The 17,701-nt window shown below is 48.3% G+C and overlaps 1 protein-coding gene across 2 annotated transcripts in view; it reads left to right on the top strand.

Moving 5' to 3' along the window:
* Nucleotides 1-8,316: 8,316 nt before the first annotated feature.
* The window catches only part of LOC144135080 (ipis-1-like), a 9,947-nt gene continuing 562 nt past the window's right edge, over nucleotides 8,317-17,701 (top strand). Inside the window, exons 1-6 of one of the 2 annotated variants that reach the window (XM_077667837.1) lie at nucleotides 8,317-8,576; nucleotides 10,165-10,396; nucleotides 12,192-12,381; nucleotides 15,154-15,369; nucleotides 17,258-17,288; nucleotides 17,653-17,701. The exon at nucleotides 17,653-17,701 is cut by the window's right edge and continues 497 nt beyond it. In XM_077667837.1, coding sequence (XP_077523963.1) covers nucleotides 8,353-8,576; nucleotides 10,165-10,396; nucleotides 12,192-12,381; nucleotides 15,154-15,369; nucleotides 17,258-17,288; nucleotides 17,653-17,701 — 942 coding nt within the window. In that variant the 5' untranslated portion in view covers nucleotides 8,317-8,352. The remainder of the gene's footprint in view (nucleotides 8,577-10,164; nucleotides 10,397-12,191; nucleotides 12,382-15,153; nucleotides 15,370-17,257; nucleotides 17,289-17,652) is intronic. The other variant, XM_077667836.1, reaches the window with a different exon arrangement.

The following is a 17,701-nucleotide window of genomic DNA, read 5'->3' as shown; positions in this document are numbered from 1 at the left end:
ATGATATTAAGCAGTATGCGGGAATAGGGTTACTGCAGCTGGCAAAGGACAGGGTTAATTGGAGAGCTATGGAAGAGGCATTTGCCTTGTAGTGTGCGTGAACAGACTGATTATGATGACTTGGGATGCTTTTTTTACAGCGCAAGCTGTTTTAGCCTAGTTCATCCGGTTCCGAGCTGTTGTCGATGTCGTACCACCTGCATCAAGCGCTCCGTCGCTTTGGCGTCATTGTCACCTGACCATCCCGTTTACATGGTGATGACGATGATGTCCGCAGGCTTAATGGCACTTACCCACAGAAGGGAATGGGCAGGATGCATCGCTGATGCAAATGCACCCAGGGGCAAGGAGTGGAGTAACAGGATAATTTTGTGACCTAGGCTCGAATTTGGATTAAAAATGGAGACAGAAAAAAACGAAAATAGAAAATTATTTAATTCACAATCTAGCAGGGGAATATGCCTGATGTAATTATATATTTGTAAATGAAATCGCACACTGGTTTAAAGGCATATCCCTTGGCGTTTGCCCCGAAGGACAGGAGAATAGCATATGCCTCGAACCTTCGTCGTCGTCGCCGCCGAGACAGTGCCGCTACCATTGTCTAGCTGCATTAGTTGCGTAGAAGCCCCCACCCCCCTTTAAATCGAACATAGCTGCATTTTCATGCTTTAAAGTCCTTTAATATTGATATCAGGTAAACATAACTGAGATTGAGTTATATTCATTTTTCCCCACAATTATTGATGAAACTGATCAATGCAGTTTCAGCTGGTATAGCGTAACAGAAAAAAAAAACGAGCAAGCTCTTGGCACACGGCCGCCATTTCCGTATTGGCGCTCCAGTCAATGCAGAGGACAACGCATTAGTTTTCCCTGCGTTAGTAGTCATCGTCCAGTTAGCGCTGTACTAAGAGTTGAACACTGCAAAGCGTGCGCAAGCAAAGGCTTCTTTCCTCCGCTGCCATGTCGAAATAAACGCATGCTCCCCTTTTGGATGGACAAAGAGCAGATTTTTCAGTTGGATAGAATACGCGAAATGCGAAGTGCGCTGTTTCGCCGGGTTGGGGCCAGTAAACACAGGGCATATGTCCGGCTTTTATTTATTGTTTTGTGTTGCACTTGGGCGCCAAACTTCAAGCGAAGCAGAGAATGTGGTAGAAGCATTCTGGTGCTGACTACACGACAGGAAGAGACACATTTGGCAGAAGATCAGCGGCATAAGTGGCGCAGGGCCTGAAGCTTGTGTTTTCAAATTATATTCGTGAGATTCATGGCAGAAAAGCACGGAAGCAAATGACGCGGCTGCTCGGTGGAAACAAGATGACAACAGGAGACTACGGGCGCGGCGTTGCCAGACCTCCAAGCAGTTTCGCCTATTGTCTATTTCTTCACGTTACTGCGATCTCAGCGCCTACGCCAGCAACTTCTTTAATTGTCTACCAGGAGTCTATATACTCGCACACAGTGAGCAATTTACCACTTGCGCTGCTGCGGGAACGGGCCTCACGCCGAGCTTGGAGGGCCGGCCTTGAACACAGTAAGCCGATGACTAAACATGCCCGCATCGACCACGGGGCCTGAAGGCGCGGGCCTCGGCCGGGCTCGGTCCTCGAAGTGAAGCCCGTGCAGTGCTCTATTAGGCACCGTGACAGCAACCAGCCGCACCGTTGTTGTTGTTGTTGTTGTTGTTGTTGTTGTTGTTGTTGTTGTTGTTGTTGTTGTTGTTGTTGTTGTTGTTGTTGTTGTTGTCGTCGTCGTCGTCGTCGTCGTCGTCGTCGTCGTCGTCGTCGTCGTCGTCGTCGTCGTCGTCGTCGTCGTTGTTCTTGTTGCTGCTGTTGTTGCCTTGGTCACATGGCACATACGACGGGGGATTGGCCAGGGTTCAGTGGGGAGACCACATAGAAAAGGATAAACTGGAGTCAAGCTAATGATTGTGCCTTGGGTGAAATTTCAGAGTAATTTAAAAGAAAAAGAAGAAACAAAATATCGGGAGAGAATATCTGAGAACTAAATAATTAAAGATATGGAAATACCCAAACGCTCTTTTGAAGGCGTAAATTTGCGAAACAATTACCAAGGGAATCTGCCGGTAGCTGTTATATAACTGTGGAGGTATTCGCTAACTTGATGCAATGCAAAACCCCTGGCGCTCGCGCCGAAAGAGAGGAGGAGAGGAACCGACAAGGTGAGACCCAACTTTGTAATGGGAATTTCTAGGCGTGCTCTCCTCTGATGTGCAAACCTCCGGCAAGAAAGTAAGAAATGCTCCAATGTCTCTACTTCACCACAAGCCGCACAAAGGTTTGTGGGGCTGAACCCGCATCTACATAAGTAAAGATTTAAACGGGGATTCCTGCACTGCATGAGTGTCATCGCTACCGCACACTGCCCGGTTTTACACGCACGAGTCTTCCATGGGTACATGAGATGTTGATAGTCGACAGTAGAGAGTAAGGGATCGTTGCACGCGGCGGTTATAAGTTGAAAACGTTGAACTCGAGTCATTCCGAAAAGAACAAGATTAGGGACGCTACAGGCAACTGGTGCATTTAGAGGTGATTTTGTCAAAAAGTCAGCTAGTTCGTTTTGTAAAATACCGCAGTGGCCTGGTATCCAAACGAAGCGCACAGTTTCTACCACGACCCGCCTTTAGAGCGTGCTTCACTGAGCTGCAGAAAAGTTAAAAGACAAAGCCCACTTCACAAAATAAACGAAATGTAAATGGATAAGATGGTTTAGTGAACCAAGCACTAAACAAACAAAGGATACAAGCCCTAAACTGCATTTTTTCTCTGTAAGAGAGCCCGGCTGGCTTGCTCCATTTAATGCACTGCAAGAACTGTTTTCACTGTTCTAAGCCAATGGGTGAGGGTCCTTGCCTATTTTCTTAGAACAGTGCAAACAGCTCTCGCAGTGCATTAAATGAAGCAAGTCAGCCCTCTTAGAAAGAAAAATGCAGGTTAGGGCTCGTATCCTACGCTTGCTAGTGTTTGGTTGAGTAAATCATTTTATCCATTTACTTTTCGATATTTTTTTTTGTTAAGTGCGATTTGCCTTTTAATTTTGTTGCCTCTTAGTGAAGCAAAAGGCGGACGTAGTAGAAACGGTGCGGCTGGTTATTATTATTATTAATTGGTTTTGGGGCGAAAGGAAATGACGCAGTATCTGTCTCATATATCGTTGGACACCTGAACCGCGCCGTAAGGGAATGGATAAAGGAGGGAGTGTAAGAGGGAAGGAAGAGAGGTGCCGTAGTGGAGGGCTCCGGAATCATTTCGACCACCTGGGGATCTTTAACGTGCACTGACATCGCACAGCACACGAGCGCCTTAGCGTTTTGCCTCCATAAAAACGCAGCCGCCGCAATTGTTCATGTTTTCTATAAACCGCGTTTTTCTCTGTAAGAGGTCTGGCTTGCTTCATTTAGTGCACTGCAAGAACTGTTTGCACTGTTCTAATCCAATAAGCTCGTACCTTGCTGCGTGGTCTTTGAGCGAGTTCTTTGGGCAGGCCATTTTCAGTGCGTTGGTGGGTTGGTTTTGCCCGATCTGCGTCAAGTCGTGGCATGCGGTTTCTCCAATTTTGCCGAAGGCGACCGTCTCTAAGAGTTTCCTAATGCAGAAATACACGGCGTGTCCCCTGTGATACAGGGTTAGAAATTTTCATCATTTTTAACTGTGCCCGTAGAAACGCATGAATTGCTAACATAACAAAAAAAAAAGGCCGTTCGAAACATATTTATCCAAGCGAGATGAAATTTTCAGCTCCTAGAGATGCAGGTGTCACCACTTCGCGCACTTTCGCGTGCGCTCCCAGACACCCTTAGAGCGTGTGGGGGAAGCGGCCTCGGTCACAGAGGAGATGCTCTCGACTCGGCGTGGCAAACTCAGCTGGAGACCAGCTACCAAGTGACAAGGGGATGGTCGTTTGGTGCCCAGCTTTCGCCGGTCGCAAGCCAGAGAATGGGTCGGAGCCAAAGGGTCACAGAACAAAACAAAGTTTATACAGCGGAGAGACGATACAAAGGATTTCACTATCACATCGTACGGGCAGATACGAAGTGATTCACAAATACCATGCAACGCGTGCAAAGTAACACTTGAGAGAGATAACAATTCAACATAATCTTTGCACCTAAAGTGCACTAACGCAGGGAGAGACAAATAAACAAAACACGATTTGTTCAACGGCCACTGCGACAGTCCGACGACTTGAGGAGCACGACGGGGCCCATCCGCAGACTGGCGCACGTTGTCTCGCTGGTCCGGGCTGGGCGAGTGGTGTTCTCCCGGGAGTCGAGCGGGCGCGCTCCTCGGAAGCTTGAACGGCGGCTCGGGCTAACAGCAGGCGGTTGCAGCCCCTCATTTATAGGCGCAGTCCGCGTCTGTTTTTTCTTCGCGCCAAAGCAGGCGCGCACATTGACGCGGTTTCAACTGCACAAGCTCCTTCTCCTTGCGCCGGGCGCGCAACCCCGTTGGTCTAGCGCGGAGACAGCCTTCGAGAAATTTCCGTGTCCTTCTTCCGATGCGAAGACGCCGGCACGATAGCGAAGGGGAGAGGGTATCACTTTAGCGCAGTCAAGGTCACGCCCTCTCCGTCGACGATGAGTAGAAACTACTCAGACATACTAGAGAAGTCGACGCCACGCGCGGTCATGTGTACTTTGGCGCCGCGCCGGCGAGCTGAGTGGAAAGGGCAGCAACACGCGCAAAGTTACGCGCTCTCCGGGGTTCCTTCCCCGCTGTTTTTTTTTTTGTTTTTTTTTTCCAGCGCGCGGGCGCGATTGCTTACGCGCAGCGCCGTTTTTCGAAGATGCGCCGAATTTTGTGACAGCAGGACGCCTGCTGAAAGATAAATTGATGCGAAAGCTAACTATAACGACAAAAACTGGCTGAAATGTACATAGTTATTATGTTCCATTGACAGGTTATGGAGAAATGTTGACTTTTCTTTTAATTACTGTGCGAGCCTGCGTACTGGCAAAAAAATTTATTGTTATTACACAACCACAAGTCATCAAAATTCGCCAAGATAAATTATGCTTCCATCAACTTTTTCGCAACAGATCTCCCAGATTTTTATCAATTCCGCACTGAAAGGACAACAAGTAATGGAATCCTCGAAGCTCATAACTGTTATGCGACATTATCAATGCTTAGGTATTGCTAGGTTGAAGGGCGCTTCACGGGAATGCCGGGAAACGCGAACTCCGCATTTTGCCAACTCAATACGTGTCAAATCGTAAGCGTGGTTTTGTGACGGAATTCTAGCTTGTCAGGTGATTCAGGCTATTGTGCATCGTATAAAATACTAACTTCCAAAAAAATTGTATTCCTGCGCATGGAGCCCTTAGGCAATGGGGGAATTCTATAAGGAGATTTATTTAAAGGGGATGCGAAACACCGCTTGAACGGATGCCGGTTACGCTTCAGATGGATTCTTTATGTCACACAGATGCTGACTCAAAAATAATTAGGAGAATCGATGCATAGGAACAGGAGTTATTAATGAAAAATTTTCAAAATACAAGCAAAAAATGCTGCCCTCAACTCGATTTTCGCGCAGCTTCCCATTCCCATTTCACTCTCCCAATGACGACACTCAGGGCGACCAATCAAAACCGCCTATCTTAGCATGTGGCGGAAGTTCGCACTCCATGGTTGCCTGTTCTCTGTAACTCGTTCATGCCAAGGCTGGCAGCGCCGTTTGCATGGTTACAACAGCCATGTGAACGCCTAGCTGACCCAGCGACGTTCCCTTACTTATGGATCCGAACTCCAGCGCGAGATACTGCGAGATACTGCGATATCTTGCCTGCGCAAGATATCAGACACATTTGCATAGCGCGTACCGCTACTGCTTACCGCCAACCATCGCCCGTCGCTCCTAGCGCGCTGGTTGGCCACGGCGAGCAAGGAGCGCGCGCTGTTGACGGGAACGTGGCGCCATCTGGCGCCACCGCCCGGTGATTCTCCACAAGCTGACGATGCATCGCCTGCTAAGTGTGAAACGAACACATCCCTCCTTGGGACCGAAACGAACGCTTATAGAGTGCAATGGCTCGATCGGATCGATTCCGCAAAGCCGCTCTCAGATACATAGAGAGTAGCCATAAGTGTTTAGTGCTAGGTCGTAGGATGTTTACAGAGAGGCGCAAAGTCCTTCGATACAAAAAGTAGCCAGTGTCTCTGGTGGCGTGTTTTTGTTTTACTTCATTTACAGTGCTTTTATCTAGGGTAAACAAGTTGGTTTTGTTAATGTAATATAAAACACAAAAACTTGACAAAACGTATCTCTAGTTGTTAACCCAATTTGCAGTACATTTACTGTTTGTCTCATGATCAAGCTCGCACTAAGTGATTTCATATCCGCTTATAAAAACCGCCACTGTATGGTGACACCGTCAGCGCCAAGAATTTGTTTTTGCGAGCTAATTAAAATATTAAAAACCACAGTATACGCGGTACGACCTATGCTAATAGCATTACTATAACTCATTTTATGCAACCAACAAGCAAAACAATGCACTGAAAATGTGTTCCGGGGCCCTTTTAAGGCTTACTTCCGTACATACTTGAATTTCCGGGGTTGAATCCACAATTTTGTTCGGTCGCCAGCCGAGTCAAATACCGAGTTCGCATTCTCCGACAATATTCCTGCGGTGTCATCACGGTTGTAGCTGAAAATTGGTTTTCAGGAAAAGAAATGGCGCAGCAACTGTCTCACTTATCTCGGTGAACACCCGGCCCGCTCCATAAAGAAGGGGTAAAGGCGGGAGTGAAAGAAGAAAGGATGAAAGAGGTGCCGTAGTGGACGGCTCCAGAATAATTTCTACCACCTTGGGATCTTTAACATGGACGGACGTCGCACAGCATACGGGCGCTTTTTTGTGTTTCGCGCCTTTTTGCGGTTCTTCTAGGCAGTTGTATGAAGCTTTATGCTGGCAGGTGCACGTGGGAGCGCTGTACCAGATGAGGTGCCAGTTTTCACCCTGCCTGCGCCCGTTCATCATTGCTGTACCTTTGATTCACTACTTGAATTCCAGCAATAAACCGGATGACGCTTTGGCTTTTCCTATGAGGTTTTTAATGACAAGCATTCATAATACTTCTGAGCAGTATACTTCCCAACTGCGAGTATATCAGGTACAGGGACTAGCCAGTAATGCAGTTTTTGCTGAAAGCCGACACCATTAATTCCCATAGCTGCAGGTGTAAGAGGTACTTGAGGATGGGCATTAACAGGCGCCAGAGAAGTGTTCTGAACATTTGTTATAAGGAGGTATATACATATTACAACGGCAGCTTCTGCAGAAGCCCAGCTACCCTATCGTTATACAAGTATTCCCCCAAGTTGATCGAGCATATTACTGGAAGAAACACCTAAGGGTCGAGATAATATATTGGCGTTTATGAGAGCTCGCCCTACAAGAGCTCAAGTGGTCTTTATCGAAGCTTTTTCTTTCCTTCTCCATATAGTCTGTCTCCTTCCATTTCATCAATATTCTGCGACCGCTGTTAAGGCCATACTTCCCGGTTCTAACGCGTCGCTGAGGTGGATGTCTTTCACGTAACACCGAGCCTCGTTGATTGGTCGGCATGCAGTGACGACATGCACCACGCCACGATGAGCGGTCCAGGTACAGTGAGTCACGGGTGACAGTGCGGTGACGTCAAGCCCACTCTATCAGAGGAGAAGACAAGCAATAATGAATGGACAACATTATACTCCCCACCGCAAACAACTGTGCTGAATCTCAAGTTACACAGTGGTAACCGTACTGGGAGTCTTCTTTTTATCAGGCCCACCCGGATAACACTGCACCTTACTCAGGCCACGATGGACGTCTGGAAAGTGCTGATGGTCGGCCTCATAAATGTGTCGCATTTGATATTTGACCACAACTACATGGCCCTCGTTGCGAAAATGTCTCTGAGAGTTTATAGACTGTCTATAGACTTTTGTCTATAACGTCTATAGTCTATCTACAGATAAACTTTATAGACTAGTCTATAGGCGATACAAGTCTCACAGTCTATAGATTAGATATTTCATTTTTTTGTATTCATAGTCTACAGGATCAGCATCCTGTAGACTATGAATACAAAAAAGGAAATATCTACAGAAAGGCAATAGAGTCTATAAACAGTCTATAGACAGCTTATAGACCATGTTTACAAGGGACTAACTTCCTGTATCAATAATTACTCTGCTCCTTGTAAGTGCGCCGATTTTGCGAGATCCAGTGGGTACGAACGCCCTCCAGGAACCATGCAGTGACGAGGAAGAAGTCGTGCCTTCCGCGAAGCCAGGAGGTGCCACGGCTTGCCCCCAGATCAACAGGAGACCATGAAAGGCAGCAAGAAAGACCGCTCCCGGGCGAAGGTGCCGAGGTCCTCAGTGCAGCTCACGTCTTCCCACCTGCGACCGGAAGACACGGGCGCCGAAGGAGCCCCGAGACCCGGGCGGAAGGCGTGCGTCGACGAAGAGTCCGGCCGCACGACGTCGCTGTCCGAGGCCGAGACGTCATCAGCCGCTCGCGACCAGGACGCCACGCATCGCGGAGTAGAAGAGTGGGTACAGCGCTGCGTACTTATAAAGCAACTTTCGCGCACAATTTCTGACCCCATACCTCCCACGTTGCTCCTATTTTATCCCTGTTGTACATGTCTTGCACAGACCTAAAAAGAGTAGCACTTCCCTCGGAAAGGAAGATGGCAGGACTTCATGTGACCTCGATGTCGTACTGCTTTATCATCGCGGGAAAAAAAATTACTCCCAGATCTCTTCTTCCTTGTGGACGAACGACACCCCATGAAAGCGCTCGTTCCAGTGCCCTAATGGTTCAAGCTCACGTCGTCAGTGTAACCCCACAGGATCCAGTCTACAGGGCGTCCATTTTAGTTTATTCTCATTCACCAGGAGGCGAAAGCAGGAATTTTGACTCATGACAAACTACGGCGACGATGTTAGCACCAGAGCAAGTCCTGCATATACATATCGTTATACAATAGCTCTTCATTGGAGAGGGAGGTTTTAAAGCACGGGAAAGAGCGTAAACTGTCTCCATTTGTGTCGACACCTCGGTGCCTAAATGACACCTCGGCCAAGTTACAATCGGCCTTCACTGTTCATGGCGCCCACAGGTGGAACACATAATAAGGTGCCACTTTTATTGCGGTTTCTTTATCACCACCATGATTTCGTCGTAAAGAAGTTTACTCTTTGCGAGTACAACAAAATCGAAATGTTCTACACATTATTTCTCTGCTTTTTTTACCTAATTTCTCTGGGGTGACATCGTTAGTAAGCATACCTGCTCTGGCTTGCTGCTTCACTGCATAGCACGAGGCCGTTGGATTAATTCTCGGACGCGACGACCAGATTTCCGTGTAAGCGTAATACGAACACATCCCTGTCGTGCAATTTTAGAGAACGGTAAAGAACCCCCAAATGGTCTATACAAATCTGAAGCCGTCCACTAGAATTTATTCTATAATGTAATCTCCGGTGTTGCTCAGGCAAGTGGAAACAATTTACAACACTCTTGACCCTTACATCCAGTGCTCATCATTTTTATTCAGAAATTTTATTTTTTTATTTTATATAGTTTATGCAGGCCTCAAGAAATACAATTAGTCTGGTTTGTAGCGGAAATCCTCAATGGTAATTATTTTGGGGGCATGAGCAAATTTTGTCAAAAAGGACACAACGGTAGGAAACTGCAACATCGAAGCACCCAGCTTCGTTTAATAATTGCTCGAGACCAGGTATCTACACTGTTTGTTTTTAAAAATTGCAAACGACTCTGTAATCGCTGAAAACAAAAGCAAAATATTACGGGTGACAAAACCAGCACGCATGAAAATGGAGGAGAAAATCCTTCAGTAGGCGCACTGGTTTTGAAGTGTATTGTTTACTTCGCTTCCCTATTGACCCAAAAGAGCGCCCTGTTAGATACAAACTACACTTAATTTGAAACGAATAAGTCAATGCTAGCTGCTGCACACCCCCAGAAAAAGCTCTCAATTTGCAACGTGCACAATTGTGCACAAAGCGCTTGCCAGGATGAAAGCACACCAAGGAGTTCCCCGTGATCACTGAACACGCGTTTCGGGGTCCCTTTGACTGAAATGTTAGCATCCAGGACCCCTTGTGCAGGCCGCTGCCGGACGAGACCGGCATCCACGGCGCCATGCTGCAGTTCGCGGTCGACGTGTACCAGGAGCTGAGCGCAGCCGTGGTGGCCCAAGGCGGAACGGCCAACGTGGTCTTCTCTCCGCTCGCCCTGCAGACCACGCTGGCCCTGATGCTGGCCCTGGCCGAGGGCCGCACCGCCGAGCAGATTGCGAGCGTCCTGCACCTCCACTGCTGCTCGAACGAAGACTTCCAGGTGGGCAGCTACGCACTTCTGCCAACAGCTCGGGGTACGGAAGGGGCACTCTGTCGTAGACATTCTTAGATGTGCACCAAAATGAGCATGCCCGGGGAGATAGTAATTGAAAGAAATTAGGTGAGCGCATATCTCTCGTCATGCGACTAGCGTTTTTAATCAGACAGCATAACTTTGGCAGTTTTGTTCAGTGGAATTCATGGCAGCACTGTCCTCTTGTTCTCTATGTTTTGGAAGGATGCGTCTACGTAGACACGCAGTACTCACTCCTGCATGTAAGCAAAAAGGAACTAGAAAAATAAATACAGGAGGGAAACGAGAGGGGTCTTAAGTCCGTCAGTTCAATTAATAAAAATTCAGGTAGTCTATGATCGAATGAAATCGGAGGCGACAAAGCGAAGTGAGTTAGTTACAGTAACTGTTTGAGCTATGTTGTTGAAAGCCAGCACAACTGTTCACAATTTTTTGCCCTCTAAGGCGCGTGCTAAGTTCAGTTAACATGGAGAAAATAAAGGCCCCACTGAAATAACTCACGTTAGTATTTCACTGAGATCACTAACATCTGAATCGCTCATTTGCGTCAGCTACTGCTCTGTTTCGCCCATGGTCGCTAGCAGACATGCAGCCTTAGCGTAACGGTGGTAGCTACTAGCGTTAAAGACCATTACAAGGGACGAGTACCTCTCAAGGCAGCCTGTGGTGCCTGATTTGAATTCGGTCGCCTCTACCCCTTCTTTGTGTTGCACGAAGCCTATTGCGAAAGATACAAAAATTTACCCGCATCGCCTGCGCACCGCTTCTATTCTGCACGCCGAAGTTGCTGCACAACATTCAATGTGCTCGTCACGTCTGTTCACGAACTGTACCGTCGTGGGTGACTTGTAGCACATCTTTCCACTGCACCCGCATTTTCGCGACAGGCGTGAAACACTGCTGCGAAACCTGTGAGGGTGGGTTGTGCCACTGGACAGCATCTCGCAAGTAGTGTACCGTGAGAGATCAGGAACTGAAAAGGATAAGGAAGCTAAGCTCTGTGGCATTTTTAGAGGCCAGTGGTCTCTTAGGCCAGCGCCAGGAGTTGCAATTATGTTTTAAAATTTCATTCAATTTCCCTACTGTGCAAGCATAATTCGAATCACGTTATCCTCTTAACCGCTGCTGTTCATTCCACTCAGCTCATTGTGCTTAGGGGCGATGGCGCCTAACTCGCACCCCAGGTTCTCGCCTGGTTACCACCGGCTACAGCTTGGCAAGTAAGCCACCCAGTGGGCAGAGGAGCTGTAACGCAGTGGCACAAGGCAGGCGCTATGGCAGATGTTGCCATCGGTGGCGCTTGGGTTGGGCTGTGAGCCAAGTTGCTCTTCCCAATCAGCCTCTCACGATTAAATGGGCTACCGGCTGACACGGTGGACAAGGTGAGCAACCTGCCACAAAGCCGGCTTCAGACGGACAGACAAACACACAACGCCCTAATGCGGGGAATGGCCACTATAAGTGCTAGCGCACCAAAAAACGGCGGAAAACGCAGGACAAATAAGAATTACACGGCACACCACGTTGGATATGAACCGATTCTTCTATTCCGCCAGCCGCGATCCGCATCAGTTGAAAGAATCATTTAGAAGCCAGCGCCCTGTGTCGTCTACTTCTTTGTCCTACGTTTTGTGCTTTTTTTTCTGTGATTATCCAACTTCCCAAGACTGTGAAGCATGGGCGGAGCTCGTGCCGACGTGTTTAGTTGAAGGCTCACCCCGGCTGCATCTTATGGCACTCCCTAATAGGCATGCACGCGCAGGCGTACATGCGTCGCCGCACCTCCAAGCTCACCGGCCTGGCGGGGAACCTCGGCTACTTCTGCCTCAACAACAAGACGCGCCTGATCACCGGCGGATGCATAGCGGCTCCTGACTCGGCCGACGGAGTCCGCCTCAGCGAGGCGCTTGAATCGCTGAGAGTAGAGCACCACGGCGCCGATTTCGTCCAGGGTATGCACCCGTTTACTACGGTGTAACCGCAGTACTCCCAGGGGTGATTACTCCCTGTAATCACCCCGAACCTCTGGAGTACAGCAGTTTTTGTAGCGATAGCTACATTACGGCAGCATTTCGAGCCTCCAGCGTGGTGGTGGCACGTGACCGTGGCGGCGGCACGCGGTTGGTCACGTGACCAGCCACGTGGTGCGGAGCAGCGCCGCACCGGCGAAACCGAGCTGCCATAGCTGTGCACATGCGCATTGTCAAGTGGGACGAAGATGAAGAAGGAACGCCCAGCGAAACAGAGCGGCGAAAGTCTGAATTCACCGGTGTTGCGCTCCCACGTGCTTTTTCTTTTTATTAACTGCGTTCAGGTGAATAGCCACCCGATTCTTGGCCGATCCCCCCGTGTGGGTATGTGCCATCTTTTGATAGGCTAACCACAACAACAACAAGTCTGACTTTGCAATTCAACTGAGCAAGTTCCACTCGGCCAGCTGTGGCTATCGCGTCACTCCAGGTTTGACCAGAGCTAAACCACCGCCAATTTTTTTTTCAGCTGCGAAGTTTAGAGTGAGAGCTGTATGGGCTCCGTGCGCTGGTATGGTGGCGCCAGCAGCGACCACATCGCCAGCGCCGCCTCGTGGCACTCGACGCGTTAACCGGACGCTCAGTCACGGCCGGTCTCTCGAAGGGAGAGCGCGCGCGCCCCCCCTTGAGACTGGCCGTGGTGGCCCTGCGCCGCATAGCAGATGCGCACTGACCGCGATGCCATTCTAAGTCAACGCCTTCTTCTCTGCGCATTTCAACGCATTGAAAGTCTTGACGCCACCAATGCTGCATTTCGTTTCAATTGCTTTCAGGTTGGGCTGATCACTCATTCAATGCAACCATGATTGTGTTGCAGTCCCGACGGCACTGCAATATCTGGCAGCGCAGTTGAGCTTATTGAGATTAATTAAGTACATTTACAGTTTGAGAAACAAGGCTCTGATCCAAATAATGAAATCAGCTATGTAATTTACATCCTCTGTGATATCGGCTATGTGAATGGTCGGCTAGAAATGCGAAAAACGCAAGCTTACTACACATATACATCAGATGATATTGCTCTACATCCTGCAGAATCGACACTTCTTTAATTTGTGTATTCCTCTCAGAGAAGCATAGCTCTAAGCATACAAAAAGACGATGTGTTTCTTGCTAAGTATCTTCCACAGGACTTTCATTTCAGGAATTTCATGAAGACACCAATTATATGAAATATTTTGGCCGTATTTTTCTTTTGGTAAATGCTTACCTCTAGAAACGCCGCCGCGGTGGCTCAGCTCAGCTGCTGACCCAAATGACTCGTGTTCGATGCTGGTTGATTCTAGAGGCCCGCGTACTGCGCGATGTCAGTGCACGTTAATGAACTCAAAGTGGTTGCAATTATCTGGAACCTCCTACTATGGCGCCCCTTATAGTCTTCGTTGCATTGGGACGATAAAGCTAAATTGAAATCAAAAGATTAATTCCCGAATTTAGGGTTTAGTGATGTTGTGAAATCCAAGAAATATAGATATAGAGAAATTTGAACCACTCTCTATTTTTCTTTTTATTCGTCTAGAACAGGATTGAGATCTCATAAATGCAACAAATAAAGATACAAAATTTTAAACCACTGAAGGAAATAAAATGATGCAAATAAATACACAAAGGCTTAGGTGAAACAATGTGAAAAACGACATAAGCACTCTCAGAAGTACGACGTCGCTCCTACTGCATACACACACGCACGAAAAAAAAAAACTAGTAACAAAATTGACACGCTGAACCACAGATGAGCATAACAAACGAAGACTTAAACTTCAGATGATAGCTCCAAGAACTTCACCGTAGACCATTTCCTGTGACTGACTGAACGCATTCCTTCGCTCTACATAAAGACATAAAGCAGCTCCTACCAATGATGTCACGTTCGAAACACCCCAGTCAATGTATACCCTTTCCCAGTTCACTCTCATGAATTTAATTCCACAGTGCACTCATTTCCAGCATACCATCTGTGCATGAGCGAGCATGTACGATGTCCAAGAAAACCGTTTAAATATATTCGGTACTTTGACTGCAGTGCTTTTATAGCTGTTATGACATTGAGTAAACACAGCAGTAGGTAGAGCACCCATATATATCCAAGTTTGTTTTCGCCTTCGGAAGAAACGCCTCACCGCTCGCCTCGCTCACTGCAAACTGAACCAGAGAGCTGCGTTGGCTGCGTCCGCCTTTCGCCACCGCTGTTAACCAGTGGCGCCACTCGCGTGCGCCAAACTGCAGCGCACGGAGCCCATAGCTTAGCCGCGTGGCTGCGCATTGGTGGATGCTCAGTAGTTCTTGCCTTGTTAGGTACTGCACAGTGGCGGCACTCGTCAGGAGTACGTAGTCTTTCTATACCACTGGCGCCGAATCGCAGTTGTCGTATTTTGTTGGTGCCGACCATCAGTTGTCTCACGCAGCTAAATGTTTCTACATCTTGAACAGAGGGGGAGATGTTGGACATCAACGACCAGGAGCTCGAAAAAAAATGCCAGCTATGCCAGCGCTGCGACGAGCCTGCGGTGCGGTTCATGGTTCCGTGGACTTATGAGTTTTTTTTTTCATGTTGTGCGCTGCGGCCTTGTGCTGGTAACGTGTTTCTCAAATTAACTAATTGCCGCCGCTTTCCGCGTTAACTACGCGTAAGAACTATGTGGTCGTTGACACCGACTTCATCTACTAGTGATGTCAGTACTCGCTGATTTGCAGACGGCGAGGCCGTTCGCCAACGCACCAACGAGTGGCTACACGTGATGACGGCGTTCGAATGTGAGCGAGCGATATCAGAGGGCGCTGTGGACGCCCGTACGTCGCTCATGGTGGCCAGCGTGACCTCGCTGCGGGCCGCCGACTGGAAGTGGAAGTTCCGCCTCAGGGACAGCGTCACGGGAGTCTTCTACAATACCTCTGGAGAAACCAAACAGGGTACTCGCTGCTGTTGTCGTTGTTCAAAACCTTAACCTTTTGAGCATGCTTCACGTGCGTCACCCCCCCCCCCTGTATAAATGTGTCCAGTTCGCGCCTTCAGTAAAAGTTAGCGCAACATAAAACAATCACGTGAAAAAAAGACAGGTGGACGCACTACCTACAACAGTCTCCTCAAGACTGACCCTGCACGAGCCCCCACCGCAGGCCTTTTTAATGAAGCGGCAAACCACACCCAGTTCCACACCCCATTGACCGTCCATGCTCTCTTAACCTTTCATCTAAACAGCGCCCCATTTGGCCAATGTATGTCATACCACATGTGAGTGGTATCTCATCCCCTCGTTGCAGTCCACATACCTACGGGTATATTTAGTCCCGCAAGTTTGGTCTCTTTTCTGTGTATTTATACGAGGACACAACGTGGCCAACTTACAGGCAGCCGGAAAAGCTGCCGGAAACCTGTACTTCGAGGCTAGTTTTTTTTCATGTATGCGCCCTCATTACCTGTATTCCTTGCCTGTGAAACTGTATTGTCTGTATTAGTTTACCTGTATTACTTGCCCACATTTGGAACGTGCTCTGTATGGTTCATAGTTACCTGTGCCTCAGCCCTGGCCAAGTAGAATGGTCCAGGTTTCTGTGAAGTTGAATCATTTTGTTTGGTCAACAGGTGACCTCAGTTTTTGGTCACGATACACGAAGATGACGTCATGTACGCAGGAGGTCTCCTATGCAACCGTCATTCTAAGAATGGCGCAGGTGGTCACACAGTGGGCGCACTTGGTGACGCTGGCAACGGATCACCACAGTTTGTGGCTCATATGAAGCTGCTGAATAGCACGAAACCAAAACTGAACTAGAGCACACAACGACACGAGCGCTTAATCTAGTAGTTATGAACAACCGGCGCTCCCAACAAGCATAAATTCATATGGATTGTCGGAGCGTATCTAGTGCGTCAGAGACTTGCGAGCCTAAGTGCTTACCACCTGAGCATGGAGCAAACAAAACTATGGGGGCGCTTAACCACATTACGCGTAGGCAATGCAATGGCATTAGAACCAGCGAATTTCATGACAAGACCTTAACACCGGTTTGTGTCTTGAGGGTTCTAATGCTATCGAGTTAAAGCTTTTGTAGGAAGAGGTACGTCATGCGGCCGTCCTCCTCAAGCCAAAGCATCTTGAAGCTGGTCCTTTTCTTTATTTTCCCTGTCCGGGCGCGTCAAAGTCAGTCCCACGTGAAGGCCAAGGCCCGATCCTAGCCAGTAGAAAGCGCCTCGCCACGTGGGGCCAATTTTTTTTCTACTATTATATGTTATAGCATAGAAGGCTCACCAGAGCAAAAAGCCAGCGGCGATTGCCAGGCGTCGTATACTAAAATCCTGATTGGCTGGCGGCTGGTGACGTCATCAGTGATGTCATCATACCAGCTGAAGTCCACTGGCTGGAGGAAATTGACGCCACCAGTCCTTAAGTGACGTCACGAGACCAGGTTTGTCTGTGTGAATCCTGTGGCAAGTGGTGTACGGGAAAAGCTCGGGACCCCACAAGCCCGGCTAGTCACTCTCGGCAAAGGCATCAACACCTTGGAATGCTCTCGCATTGTCAATGCATAAAGTACGTAGGTGTCCTAGCGTTTTCTTTCACTACGCTTCAAAACTGTCACTTGGCGCTCCTTGCTTAACTGGTTGACAGTGGTAATCGGAGCCGGTTTGTTAATTTGCAGCAGTGCAAAGCGCTGGCGTTGTACGTTTATTCGTTCTCGACTGTTGCGCTGATTTTTCCATTGGTGCCTCCCGAGTTTTCTTTCCTCCATGCTCCCGATTTTGGCAACGCGCCCTTTGACATTACTGTGGTCTCTTTGTTCCCTTTCGTGTCTTCAGCTGCAACTGGAACGGGTCGTAACAGATTTCGGTAAGACTGACTTGTTTCTCACACCCTGCTGTGATCTATATACTCAACCTCATAAAGAAAGGAAAAGTTAATTCTCATCGCACTGACGGCATTTTCAGATTTACGAGCTTTGATAATTTGCATATCTGCGGTGACTGAAGAATGTACAGGAGCAAAGACTATTCCTCTGGATGCACGGTATTCTGATCAAAACGTACAGCGCGTAAAACCGTATGGAAAGGGATATCACAAACGCACTTTTTCACTTATCGAACGGTGCAGTGTGAAGCTACGCTGTTTACATCAGGCATGTCTGTTAACAGGCGTCAGTGCTGTCACGTTAAAAGCGTTGCTCTGCGCTCTCCCTCTCCGCGTGTGAAAACAGTGACCATGATGTGCCAGCGCGGCCGATTTCCCACCGGCGACTTTGCCGA

Source organism: Amblyomma americanum, chromosome 5 (assembly GCF_052857255.1).
Source record: "Amblyomma americanum isolate KBUSLIRL-KWMA chromosome 5, ASM5285725v1, whole genome shotgun sequence".
Classification (NCBI taxonomy): domain Eukaryota; kingdom Metazoa; phylum Arthropoda; class Arachnida; order Ixodida; family Ixodidae; genus Amblyomma; species Amblyomma americanum.
The sequence above is the reverse complement of the archived record's forward strand: the minus strand, read 5'-3'. Positions and strand labels throughout refer to the sequence as shown.